General features: G+C 38.5%; 2 protein-coding genes across 2 annotated transcripts in view; both read right to left on the bottom strand.

The window, feature by feature from the left end:
* Positions 1-5,714, bottom strand: part of BRIP1 (BRCA1 interacting helicase 1) — a 136,392-nt gene extending 130,678 nt beyond the window's left edge. Inside the window, 3 exon segments of the mRNA XM_047758601.1 lie at positions 1,130-1,241; positions 3,952-4,067; positions 5,656-5,714. Of these exon segments, the coding sequence (XP_047614557.1) occupies positions 1,130-1,241; positions 3,952-4,047 (208 nt within the window). The 5' untranslated portion in view covers positions 4,048-4,067; positions 5,656-5,714.
* A 1,559-nt stretch (positions 5,715-7,273) lies between these two features.
* INTS2 (integrator complex subunit 2) overlaps positions 7,274-12,909 on the bottom strand; it is a 63,697-nt gene continuing 58,061 nt past the window's right edge. The window contains 6 exon segments of the mRNA XM_047758044.1: positions 7,274-9,428; positions 9,532-9,708; positions 10,945-11,050; positions 11,184-11,291; positions 11,932-11,978; positions 11,981-12,182. Coding sequence (XP_047614000.1) covers positions 9,259-9,428; positions 9,532-9,708; positions 10,945-11,050; positions 11,184-11,291; positions 11,932-11,978; positions 11,981-12,182 — 810 coding nt within the window. The 3' untranslated portion in view covers positions 7,274-9,258.

Here is a 12,909-nt window from a genome sequence, read left to right as displayed (position 1 = left end):
AGGTTAACTTTAAATTCTCCTAATACTTAACATCAAAGGCATCTAATTATGTAACTAAAATGTATCCAATATTGCATTTCAAATTCATTAGATATATATTAGAAGGCTTTCACAAAAGTAAACATTACTAGACATTTGTTGGCAAATAGAGGAAAGTAATGGGAAATAACATGAATTTCTAAAAACAATATTATAATAAACTTCTGTTTATCTGGCATCCAAATAAGTAGAAAGATCAACTTGAATTTTTTTTTAATGTATTCCATTTTCTAGTGTTATGAGGAAGGGACAGATAAGCAACTATACTAAAGGATTTACTCAAAAAAAAAAGCAATTATTTGCATATGCTATGTAATCATGGCAGCCCCACCTCTTCCATCTTTTATATATTATATATAATATATAATATACAAGATTCTTATGTACACTCTAAATCATCAAATAAAGGACCATCTTATTTCAAAATTGTTTTAAGATTAATTAAACATATTTTGCTATATTGAAACTCTTTTGGATGATATATAACTGATTATAAAGAAATATCTTTTGGGAGTTCCCTCATGGCTCAGCAGATTGGAGATCCCTGGCCTGGGATTGCACCCATGCCACAGCAGCAACCTGAGCCAGCAACCTGAGCCATAGCAGTGACAATGCCAGATTCTCAACCTGCTGAGCTACAAGGGAACTCCCAGAAAAGAGAATATTTAAAAGAGAATATTTTCTTAGTTATAAGAATACCTGGAGTTCCCGTCGTGGCTCAGTGGTTAACAAATCTGACTAGGAACCATGAGGTTGCGGGTTCGATCCCTGGCCTTGCTCAGGGGGTTAAGGATCTGGCGTTGCCATGAGCTGTGGTGTAGGTCACAGATGCGGCTCAGATCCCGAGTTACTGTGGCTGTGGCATAGGCCAGCAGCTACAGCTCCAATTCAACCCCTAGCCTGGGAACCTCCATATGCCACAGGAGCAGCCCTTAGAAAAAGGCAAAAAAAAAAAAAGAAAAGAATACCTTAAAAGAGAATATTTCAATTAGTTAGAAGATGATTGAATCATTCTGGGTAAAAAAGTATTTTAAGATTTTTTTTTTTTAGGTCCCAATAAGCAACCTGAAGATACCAACCAACTACTTACCACTAAGAGATTGTTGCCATGCTAAAGCAGAACAAAGTAAGGCTAAGCTTTTCCCACTCCCTGTAGGGCTCTCCAACAAACAGTGTTGCTTACTATTTAATCCTCTGACAATCTATGGACACAAAAACAATATTAAAAAATCAATAAACAACTTACTTCCTCAAGGCCTATCTCCATACAACGAGAAGTAAAGCTGCATGCTCTTAAGGAAACATAGCAGTAGCAGAAAGAAGAACTAGAATTTAGTTAAACTGAGACTTTATTCCTTTATATCTCTCCCTAAAATATGTTAGATTTAAACCATGTCAAACACAAAAGAAATGAGAAACGATTTGTGCCTTACTTATGCAAACGATATCATGTCTTTAGAATACACTAATATCTTTGCTGAAAACTTAACAAAGGGTACTGCTAGAAGGAGCATAAATTATTACACCCAGTTCATACAGAAGTTAGCAATTGCTAGTAAAGTTGAAGGTACCCACCTCCAGCAATCCAGGCCTATGTAAATACCCAAAATCTTTCCCACACAAACAAGGAAACAGGTATAAGAAAGTTGAGAGCAGCACTGTTTATAATTGCAAAATAATGTAAACAACCTAAATATTTATCAAGGAGAAAATGGGCAAATAAAATTCTGATAATTTGTATGATGTAGCCCAATGGATTGTTAATCTGTTTTGATTTCTGTATAGTATTCCAAATTCCAAACTGCTATATAGCAATCAAAACAGATTAACAGGAGTTCCCATGTGGCTCAGTGGTTAACGGATCCGACTAGGAACCATGAGGTTGCAGGTTCCATCCCTGGCCTTGCTCAGTGGGTTAAGGATCTGGTGTTGCTGTAAGCTGTGGTGTAGGTTGCAAATGTGGCTTGGATCCTGCATTGCTGTGACTGTGGCGTAGGCCAGTGGCTACAGCTCCGATTAGATCCCTAGCCTGGGGACCTCCATATGCCTTGGGTGCGGCCCTAGAAAAGACAAAAAAAGACAAAAACAAATAAATAAATAAATAAAATAACAATTAATTGATCTACATCTTAAAAGTAAGATGAGCAAGTGAGCAAGATCATGAGGAAAGGAGGGGCTTGATGTGCTGCTGCCACTTCTTTCACCTTCAGTCTCAGTGCCTTCTGCAGAGCTCCTGACAGTACTAGGCTGGGACAGAGCGTCTGAAGGCTCACAACCTCAGTGCTCCACAGGAGCCACCATGAGGAGGGTCCAGGGAAGAATTTACCATTTTCAGTGGAAAATAAGTGGCAATTACGAGTTACAATGATCTTCATACTTTGGATCTGGATTTAATACACCTTTATCGTAAAACATCAACTGCTTAAAAATAATTCATGAAACAGATATGAAGAGGAGCATTTTAAGAAGTACCATCTCCTGGAGTTCCCATCGTGGCTCAGCATGACTAGCATCCATGAGGATGCAGGTTCAATCCCTGGCCTCACTCAGTGGGTTAAGGATCTGGCATTGCTGTGAGCTATGGTGTAGGTCGCAGATGCGGCTCTGATCCCACGTTGCTCTGGCTGTGGTGTAGGCCGGCAGCTGCAGCTCCAATTGGACCCCTAGCCTGGGAACCTCCATATGCCACGGGTGTGGCCCTAAAAAAAGACAAAAAGACCAACCAACAACAAAAAAAAAAAAGGAAGGAGTACAATCTCCTTGAAAAAAGGATCAAACTCTTGAACTCATTGCAAATAAATTTATGGCATAAATACTTAAAAAATAATGTTAAAAAAAATCAAGTTCTCCAGAAAGACAGATATAGAATATCATTGTGCAAAGTTTAAAAATATGTAAAGTGAAGTTCCCTGGTGACATAGAGGGTTAAGGATCCAGTGTTGTCACTGCTGTGGCAAGGGCTCCATCCCTGGCCCCGGGACTTCTGCATGCCGCAGGTGGGCCCAAAAAGAAAAACAAAAATATGTTAAGTACACTCTATTTTGTTTATGAATACATACATATGTAATAAAAGTATAAAAACATGGCTAGAAAAGAAAAAGAACAAATTCACGGTACTAGTTATCTTGCTACTCATAAACAAAGTATAAAGTAAAGATGGGGAGTTCCTGTCGTGGCACAGCAGAAACGAATCTGACTAGGAACCATAAGGTTTCAGGTTCGATCCCTGGCCTCACTCAGTGGGTTGAGGATCCGGTGTTGCCATGCACTGTGGTGTAGGTCGCAGACGAGGCTCGGATCTGGCGTTGCTGTGGCTCTGGTGTAGGCCAAGTGCTACAGCTCCAATTAGACTCCTAGCCTGGGAACCTCCATATGCCGCACGTGCAGCCCTAAAAAGGAGAAAAAGACAAAAAAGAAAGTAAAGATTGCAAAACATTAAGATTTAATAAACCTGGTAAGTTGGTTTATTCACGTTTGTATATTAATTTCTACATGATTAAAATATTTCAAAAAATTTTGGTGAAAATACAGTATTCTGTGTAAGATAATACTTTGTATTTCAAAGTAATGAGACAAAGTAAAGCAGTACTTCAGTAAATAGAAGTTCCAAATGAGCTGACTTTGTATTTCAAAGTAATGAGGCAAAGTAAAGCAGTACTTCAGTAAATAGAAGTTCCAAATGAGCTGAGAACATTTTTCAGAATGTTCTCCTTTGCCCCCTAATAGAGACAAATACAGTTTTGTAGCAACCAGCATTTTTTTCCAAAGGTTAGATGTTCTTTAATGAATCCAGCAAATGTTTTCAATCTATTTACTATCTGAGAAAACATAGTCACAGACTCACTGGATGTTGCGAATTATAAGCATCTGTATCTCAGTAAAGACTTAAAATAACTGCTGAAAAATACTTACAGAATTCATCATAGCAAGCTGTGATGGATAAGCTTTATAAGGAAAGTCAATCTTCACCCCACCAATTGTATATTCAGACCGTATTGACGACATCATGCTTTACTTCCGACTCCTAACTGCAAGAGAAATGAGAGTCAATGTTGAAAGAATGCCATTCAAAGAAAAACCAGATACCTTACACGGAAACACAAGTCTTGAAATAAAAATTGGAATTAATGTATAAACAACAACAAGAAAGAATTTCCTACTCTTATAAATCACAGTGGTTAAGAGCATGTCTCAGAATCTGACAAATCTGAACCCTATTCTGCCAAAGCTGTGGACCAGGAATTAATAAGTATAGGTTCTAGATCAGGTTCTGACAACAATTCAAATGTTACCTTGATCTTCACTTCTCTAGACTAAGATCCAAATCCCTAATTTAAAAACTGTTGCAAGGAAGAAAATGCCTTGGCACATGTAGGTGCTCAATAATTCTTACGTAAAGGTCAATAGGGTATAATGCAAAGAAACAAGCCTTAAAGTGGAATTGCACTGTGAATTACTTAATCTCACAGAGCCTGTTTCTTCATCTGTAAAATGGAGATAATATAATACTATCTACCTGATAGGGCTTTTATGAAAATTAGCCAGGTACTGAGTCAAAAATTAAATAAGGTAATGTATAGAATGTGCCTAAACTCCAGTATCTGATACAGAGGAAGTGATCTACTTTAATCTCCACCTCTTCTAAACCAACTTAACCTAGGATACATGGATGTAATTCAAAGACTGTGTGTAATCTTTTGATATTGCATGCATAAGTTTCTGTATGTGACTGTGTTTTTTAAGAGAAAGTCCATAGATTTCTCATTCCCAGATATATATCCTAAGGAAATAACTGAAAATAAAAGGGAAATGATATACACAGTTATCAACTGAGGAATTATTTGCAATAGTGAAAGAAATGCTAAATTCCATGTAGGGATGGAGAGATGGGTTAAAATCTCAATTCCACATAGTATAAAGCCTATCACAACCTTAACCATAGTTATTTGTCCCCAGAGAAACTAAGAATCACTATTCTTAGGTAGTTTCCAGTTGTAACATTTTGTGCTTCCATCTGTGAAGCTCTGAGAACGGTATTTGTGGAATCTAAATCCTTAATCTAACCAACAACTCAAGGCTGGCCTAGTAACTCAGATATAACCTAGAAAGCAATCCATCCCCACCCCCACCCCCACCCGTGGTGGCAACTGGCAACAAAAAGGGGTCGCTTCCCCTACACACTGGATAAAGGACAAAACCTATCTGGCTCCGCCGTAGCCCCCTCCCAAGAGTAACGCGGAGCCCCAGACTCGTAAAAGGCCTCCAAGGAGGTAAATGCAGGCTTCCTCCCCACCCCCCACAGGTTTTCGTCCTCATATTCCCTCCTCCCTCAGCAAACCCCGATCCCCAAGGCCCTGGGGATCCACTCCACACCGAAGAGCCTGCAAGGCGGGTGGACAAAAGCAAAAGGCACCCTTCTGGCAGGCTTTGCGCCCTCCCCGCGAGAGACAGACTTGCCCGCCCGGCGGAAAATCAAACAATGCCGACTGGGCTCCGATTCTCGGGATAAAGGAAGCCGAAACTTGCAAGCAAACACAGAGAAGTTCCGGCAAAGAGAGGTCCTACCCTCCCTCTCTTCCTCCCCAGGCAGCTACTCCCAGTCGCGGGATTACGTACCTTTTACTTTTTCTCCCCTCAGCTCCCACCTACAACACTCCAGCGGACGAATTCCCGCCTCCCACCCCTCGACTCCCAGCACCCAATCGCCGGGCGAAGTCAGACAACCAATCACTCGCCAAGACCAGAAACCAGGCAACCAATCCCGACGCGAGGTCAGGGGGCGCGCACTCTGGCACCCAATGGAGGACTCCGCGGTAAAGACCAACCCCAGCTACACGGAGGCATGGGAAGGCGAACTTCCCGGCGGTGAAGGGCTCCCGCAGATCCCAAGAAGATAAAGGGATACAGTTTGCTGTGTTAGACTTTTGGAAACCGGTGATTTAAGCCGTGGCTCAGTTTCCTTGGAAATTCGAAGTCCCATTTTTAAGGTCTCTAGATCAAGCGAGAGGAAACACGCCAAGTTCTCTCAGCATTTCTCAGCGCCACTTGATTCAAATTTCCGAACTTTCCGGTACCCAGAGTAATGAAAGGAAATGGCCAGACTTCTGAGCCAAACGAGGCGAAAAAGTTGGATGACAGCTGGCTACAGAATCTCCTGATATTCAAGGCTTTCCTAGAGACCACATTCAACTGGAAACGCTCTCCAGCACCAGATCACTCTTAATTCCATTAAAGCTTATCAGCCTTCTGTCCTTCCTAAGACCAATTTGTTCTTTGCCAAGAAATACACTTCGGTTTCCTCAAAGGTAGGGGGTTAATCATGATCTCGCCAAATTGATATTTTAAAAAAAAACAACCCTCTACCTAAACTTGGCTCAAATGGCTACTCTCCCAAAAAAGCAAGACCTGAAGCACTTTCTCAGATTCCGAGAAACCAGTTTGGGGAGAGAGGTTTGCTGCAGAAGGGAGCAACAAAAGGCGAGTTTGCTTGCCTCACTTTCAGTTTTACTACATCTTCCCCAAATGACAAAACAGTCATAAAAATAAATTCTACCCTTTAATTTAGTAATCTCGGGCTCAGAAATTTACCCTAAAGAAGTAATCTAAAAGAAAGAAAAGTAATAATAGCTCTAGTGATAACAAGTTCTATTCTTTTTATTTATTTATTTTTAACAAGGCCTATTCTAATACTGAAAAAAAAAAAAAAAAAAAAACCTAACTTCCCAGGGAGATGATTATATCAATTCAATCATTATGGAACCGATAAAATAAATGTAAAACCAAACAACCTGCCAAAACTCCATATAACGTTAAATGAAAAAAAGCAGACTCCACACTGGGTTATTATGAATTTCATTATGTGGAAATACATATCCATAAGCCAAGATGAAGGAAAAGTACAAAAAGTGTAATTTACTGTTAAGACAGTGCAATGGAGGATAGTTTATAAAAATAAATCCTTAAAACTACCTTCAAATTATTATTCTGCTTTTACAAATGTTTTAAATCATCAAATCTTTTTATGTAACTTCTCCAGGATAACTACTCTGATTTTTCTCTCTTAAGTTCATGAGGCTCTGAACTCTCATCTTGTATTGCCATTTGATGTATGTGGCATAATGAAAACTGATACACATAGGCTCTGGAGCCAGACAGTCCTGGATCCCAGTCCCTTGAACTGTTCCTTTCACGTTAATAGCAATGAAACGAAACACACAAAAAAAACACAAGTTCATTTGATAAAGAATATGAATGTTTATAAACCAATATTCAAAATAGCTGCACACATCTTTTGTCACTTGAATAAAAAAAATCACATTGTGACAAATTTTATAACCTTAACTTAAATGCATGAATATTAACATTTACTAATATATGTACACATTTTATTTACATCATCAACAAATCTGAGGAAAAACAGCATGTTATTATTTAAACACAGCAGGTTTTGACCGTCTTTGAAAATTGATCCAGGAATGTGCACTGCATTTAGTTAGAAAACATATTTCAACCTTTTCTGAACTCCTAGAGGTTTATCTAAACACACAAAATATTCCAAAGCCTCAGTTTTAAAACAAAACAAGAGCAGTTGTATTTAATCTTAAAAGACTACAAAACTGCCTTCTTTAAAAATAGGAAAATTCTTATGGTTTAAGTGTATGCTTTTATCTTTTGCATCAAGACTACTTAATTGAACTTTAAGCATCTAATAAAAGTTATAAATACTCTATCATCTATGATCCTGTGCACTTCATGATTGGAAACATACAAATTAGCTCTTACATAATACCCTTATGAGGTAGGGCCAGTAGTAATCCCATCTTACAAAGAAGGAAAAGGAAATGTGACTATCTGCTATAGTGGAAAGGCTGAAATTAAATTTCTTTTATTTTCTTCCTTTTTTTGGCCTCACTCGCGGCATGTGAAAGTAGAAGTTCCCAGGCCAGGGATCCAACCTGAACCACAGCATCAATCTGAACCGCCACAGTAACAGTGCCAGATCCTTAACCAACTGCACGAGGGAACGCATGTATCCCTAAGAGCATACTTTACTATTAGCCTGTCTAATTTCTTTTATAAACGAAGAGGTCCGTTTCAAGGAAGGATGGTGGGGCTTATTCAGATATATCGCAGAAAGCCAAGGGAAGGAGCTTCTACACTGGATACTTCATTAAGAAAACAAATGAGGATTATCTGAATGCATCTACCTAATCAATGGACATTACTGACAAAGGACTGCAAAATCCTTCCGCAACACGGTATTTTCCCCTTTTTAAATTTTTCCTGAGGTCCAAACACTATGTATTTTCTTATTTCAAAATCTTCTAGGGTTATTATGTGAATTATAATCCTGATGACAAACCAAGAGCTTGTTAATCCAGTGGGTTTTATTGCTCTACACTTTAATTAGATACCAATGTATTTTCCCCCCTCTGACCATTATAAAAATAAACTTTAAAAAAACTAAATGAGACCTCCTTTCGGGTTCTTCTCTGCACAAAGATGTTTCTGTAAACACATTTAAACCAGTATCTTAAAATTCCAAATTATTCAAGTATCTCTTTAAACATATGGCTTCATATATTAGTAAAAGTTGAAGCAAATATGTAAAATTTTAAAATCCTTATCTGTAATTCCATGGAAATCATTTACAAAAAGCTATTTGCCTTTTAAAGCTTTCTCAATACTGTGTCTTGAGAACTGCAATTCCATCTTGCATTATTATCATGTGCAAGATTTGGAGATTTCTATCTGGCTATCAAAACTCCTAATTTTTCCTGAATTCTCCTTTTCTTCTCCCTCGCATCATTGCATCCTTGTACTCTGTTACTACTTGACAGTTAAACACTAGGGCTACCCACAGACTCATTTTTATAAGAAATTATATTAAAGTCATGGCAGATTTTCTCCACTTTAAAAGCCAAATTCATTTTTCAGTAATGAGTTTCTTAAATGTGCTCCCAACAGGAGAAAAAAAAAAAAAAGCTCAGCTGCTACAAGAAACATACCAGCAAAGTAGATCCAAAGAACTGCCAATCAAATACAAGCAAGCATAATTCTCAAAAGAGTTCTAAACTGTATTCATGTTGAATTGAATCATCTTAGTGATTCTAAGACGTTAATGTTCCCATTCAGTTTAGCTGTTATGAGATGCAGATTCACGTTGGGTATAGGCAGCAAACAGCTTCATTTTTTTCTTGTTTTAAGTTTGTTTTTTTTTTAAATTCCACTAACACTCATGTTTATTATCTCAATTATTGTGCTTTCAATACAATGACAGAGCTGTACATCAGGATCCATGCTTCTAGTGTCCCGAGATCCATTTTTATATGATGGATCTTTTAAGATTCCAGACCATCCACTTGGTTTCTCTTTTATTTGTTGAAGACCTAAAAACATAAGGAAAAATAAATAAGGCAAGAACTCTGGAAAGGATTTTGGCCTTTCCGTTTGAGATATTAAAACAGCTCTTGAACAGAAGTTACTACTTACGTGTAATAATTGGATCAATGTCTCTTGTCTGAGTGGCAACATCAGAGGCACAGACTTGCCCTATTTGGATCAGTAAAGACATGATATCCTCATACAGTGGAGGAAATGCTCGACAAAAAGAGACCAAACTTGGCAGAGTTGGCATGAAAAAAGCATATCGCTTAGCCTGTGTTAAAACTGTTGGAAAGAAATGATACAGAATTCTTGACTTTAAAGATATAAATTCAACACACATGGCTTATACAACAAACTAAGCACCATGGTCTGTGCTGAGGATACTAAGTTTCCTAAGACATGGCCAGCCCCTGCCTTCAGGGAGCTCACAATCTAATAGTCAGCCATCATCCAACACACAAATGCTTAGGTCCAAGCATGGTGATAGGTGTGTTATATGCATTGTTTCATTAAGTTCTCACAATCTTATGAATGAAAAAAGTGTTTTTATGACACGTATTTTATAAGAAAACTCTTAAACCTTAGAGAGATTAAGAAGCTTGTTCAAGGTCACACAGCCAGTTAGTGGTGGAGATAGGACAGAACTCAGGGAGTTTAAGTTCTTAACTACTACAAATAATTATACCATGAAGTCAATACAATGGGAAAAAAATGAATACATTATTATGGGAGCACTAGGAAAGAATATGATATTGACTAAACCATAACTTAAAAGATTGAATTATAGTTCATATCTTTTAGTTTATTTTCATACCATTTTATTTAACAACTTGGAAGGTGGTTAAAAGTTAGGGTATGTTTTAGAACTTAAGAAAGCAACTAATATATTTATCTCTTATTCATACCTATGTTTATATTTTTCTGCAACTCTAAGCATACGTAATAAATTGTAATTTTTTTTCTACTGACATAATTCATAAAGTAGACTTGATTTCCATTTATACAATGTGGCATACTTAGTATATTTAATTTGAATCTATATATAGTCATTCACAAAAATAAAAGCTACAATTTGCCTACCTATTCATCTCTACACCATATAGCACATTTGTAATAGGAACATTTACAAAAGAAGAATAATTCAAAAGATGGCATAAATTAAACTACTAGTGACACAGAAAACATGGTGTCACAAAATTCAGGGTAGTTCCCGTTGTGGCTCAGCAGTAATGAACCCAACTAGTATCTGTGAGGTTGCAGGTTCGAATCCCTGTCCCTGCTTGCTCAATGGATTAAAGATCCAGCATTGCCATGAGCTGTGGTGTAGGTCACAGACACAGCTTGGATCTGTATAGTGTTGCTGTGACATAGGCCAGCATCTGCAGCTCCGATTCGCCCCCTAGCCTGGGAACTTACATTTGCCGCAAGTGCGGCCCCAAAAAGAAAAAAAAAATTCAGAAAAAATATTAACTACTTTATGCTAGAAATTTGTGTTATTTCTATCGGTTGGCTACACACCTGTTAGCAAAGTTCCCATGACATTGACAGCTAAGCGAGCCACACTGAGTGACTTTGGTAATGCATACTGGATACACAAATGAGAAAGCAACTGGATAGCAAATATCTGCAACACAAAATCCAAATATTACATGTTTCTGAGAGTATCTTTAGGTACTAAAAAGTATAAAGTATTTTCTTGTAACTAGCAAGACTGGAAGGAGATCAAAATTTTCCTCAGGTTTCTAAATGTTCATTACCTGTTTTTCAAGTTCTGGCTGTGCAATAAGCTCAGGTATGAAATCCAAACAGATGTGCATAGATGGAATACCTGCCACCGTCAAAGGCAAAAGTTCACATGGATAACCCTATCTCGACAAGAAAGGGGAGAAAAGTCAGAAATAAAATTGTTACAAGCCAAATAGAGATGAAAATACAAAGAAAGGGTTCACTTCCTTTATGTAAAAAAGTTGCTCAAACAGCTATAGTGCCCTGTGTGTATCTGGCATTTCACCCTTCTGATGTACTAAAACAGAGAGAAATTACAGGAATACTTTATTAGGCTGAAGTAAAAATTTGTTTTAAAAATCTGCATTTTTCGGGGAGTTCCCGTCGTGGCGCAGTGGTTAACGAATCCGACTAGGAACCATGAGGTTGCGGGTTCGGTCCCTGCCCTTGCTCAGTGGGTTAAGGATCCGGCGTTGCCGTGAGCTGTGGTGTAGGTTGCAGACGCGGCTCGGATCCCGAGTTGCTGTGGCTCTGGCGTAGGCCAGTGGCTACGGCTCCGATTCGACCCCTAGCCTGGGAACCTCCATATGCCGCGGGAGCGGCCCAAAGAAATAGCAAAAAAAAAAAAAAAGACAAAAAAAAACTGCATTTTTCTACATATTGTAAAGGACCATGATCAATTGTGCGACCTCCTGTTTTTGAATGATTCCTATTTAGTAATTCGAAACTACCCCCCCAAAATAAAGGTCAACCATAAAGCATCATTCTTTGAAACCAGACCTGAAAGTGGACAAGCTTAGCGATGTTGGGATCCGCAATGTACATTTGTGCAACAGACAACAGATAAGGCACTGAACTTCACGAAGGTTACAGAGCAAATTGTCTTCTCCTTCCTCTAGTCCCTTATTTGGAGAGCTGGCAGTAATAACACTTTGAACATTCCTTAGCGAGCTGTCTGGATTGACACCCTTTGCCCTCTCTTCTTCAGTAGGTAAGCAAATCTCCAAGAGAATCTGGACAGCTGCACTATCCTACAAACAAATAAAATACAGTGAATTTACGAAGTTCCTGAGAGTTTATTTGAAACCAAATCTGATTTTGCTTTCACATGAACACATATGATTTAAAAACAAAACAAAACAAAACTGTTTCTTACCCAAAAAAAACCCAAACAAACAAAAACAATGAAAAGCCGAGAGGTACTTCTAAGAGTAAAGTGAACAATCTATAGGGCAGTGGTTCTCACCTTTTTTAGGATTATGAACCCTTTTAAGAATCTGAAGAGGAGTTCACGGTGTGGCACAATGGGATGGGTGGCGTCTTGGCAGCACTGGGCTACAGGTCTGATGCCCAGCCCAGCACAGTGGGTTAAGGATCTGGCATTGCCACAGCTGCAGCTTAGGTCATGACTGCAGCTCAGATCTGATCCCTGGCCTGGGAACTCCATCTGCCAGCTACAAGGCGGCCAAAAATGAATGAAAAAAAGAATCTGAAGGAAACTACATGTTCTCTCAGTATAAAAATTTGCATTATGTAAACAAACATATTGCATCATTTCAGGAAGGTCCCATATCTCTAAGGTAGATCCATGGACTCCAGTTTTAGTCTAACTACTAGAAGAGTATTCCAGTTCAAGGTCATCTAAAACTGGTCCTAGGAATCTCCTTTCCTTCCTCCTAAAATTCCTATTCTCCCCAGGATGTTATCATGTACTCCCCTCTTTTCTCACCCTCTGAAGATGGTGATTAATATTTAATG

This window comes from Phacochoerus africanus, chromosome 14 (genome assembly GCF_016906955.1).
Source record: "Phacochoerus africanus isolate WHEZ1 chromosome 14, ROS_Pafr_v1, whole genome shotgun sequence".
Taxonomy (NCBI): domain Eukaryota; kingdom Metazoa; phylum Chordata; class Mammalia; order Artiodactyla; family Suidae; genus Phacochoerus; species Phacochoerus africanus.
This window is presented reverse-complemented; position numbering and strand designations above follow the sequence as displayed.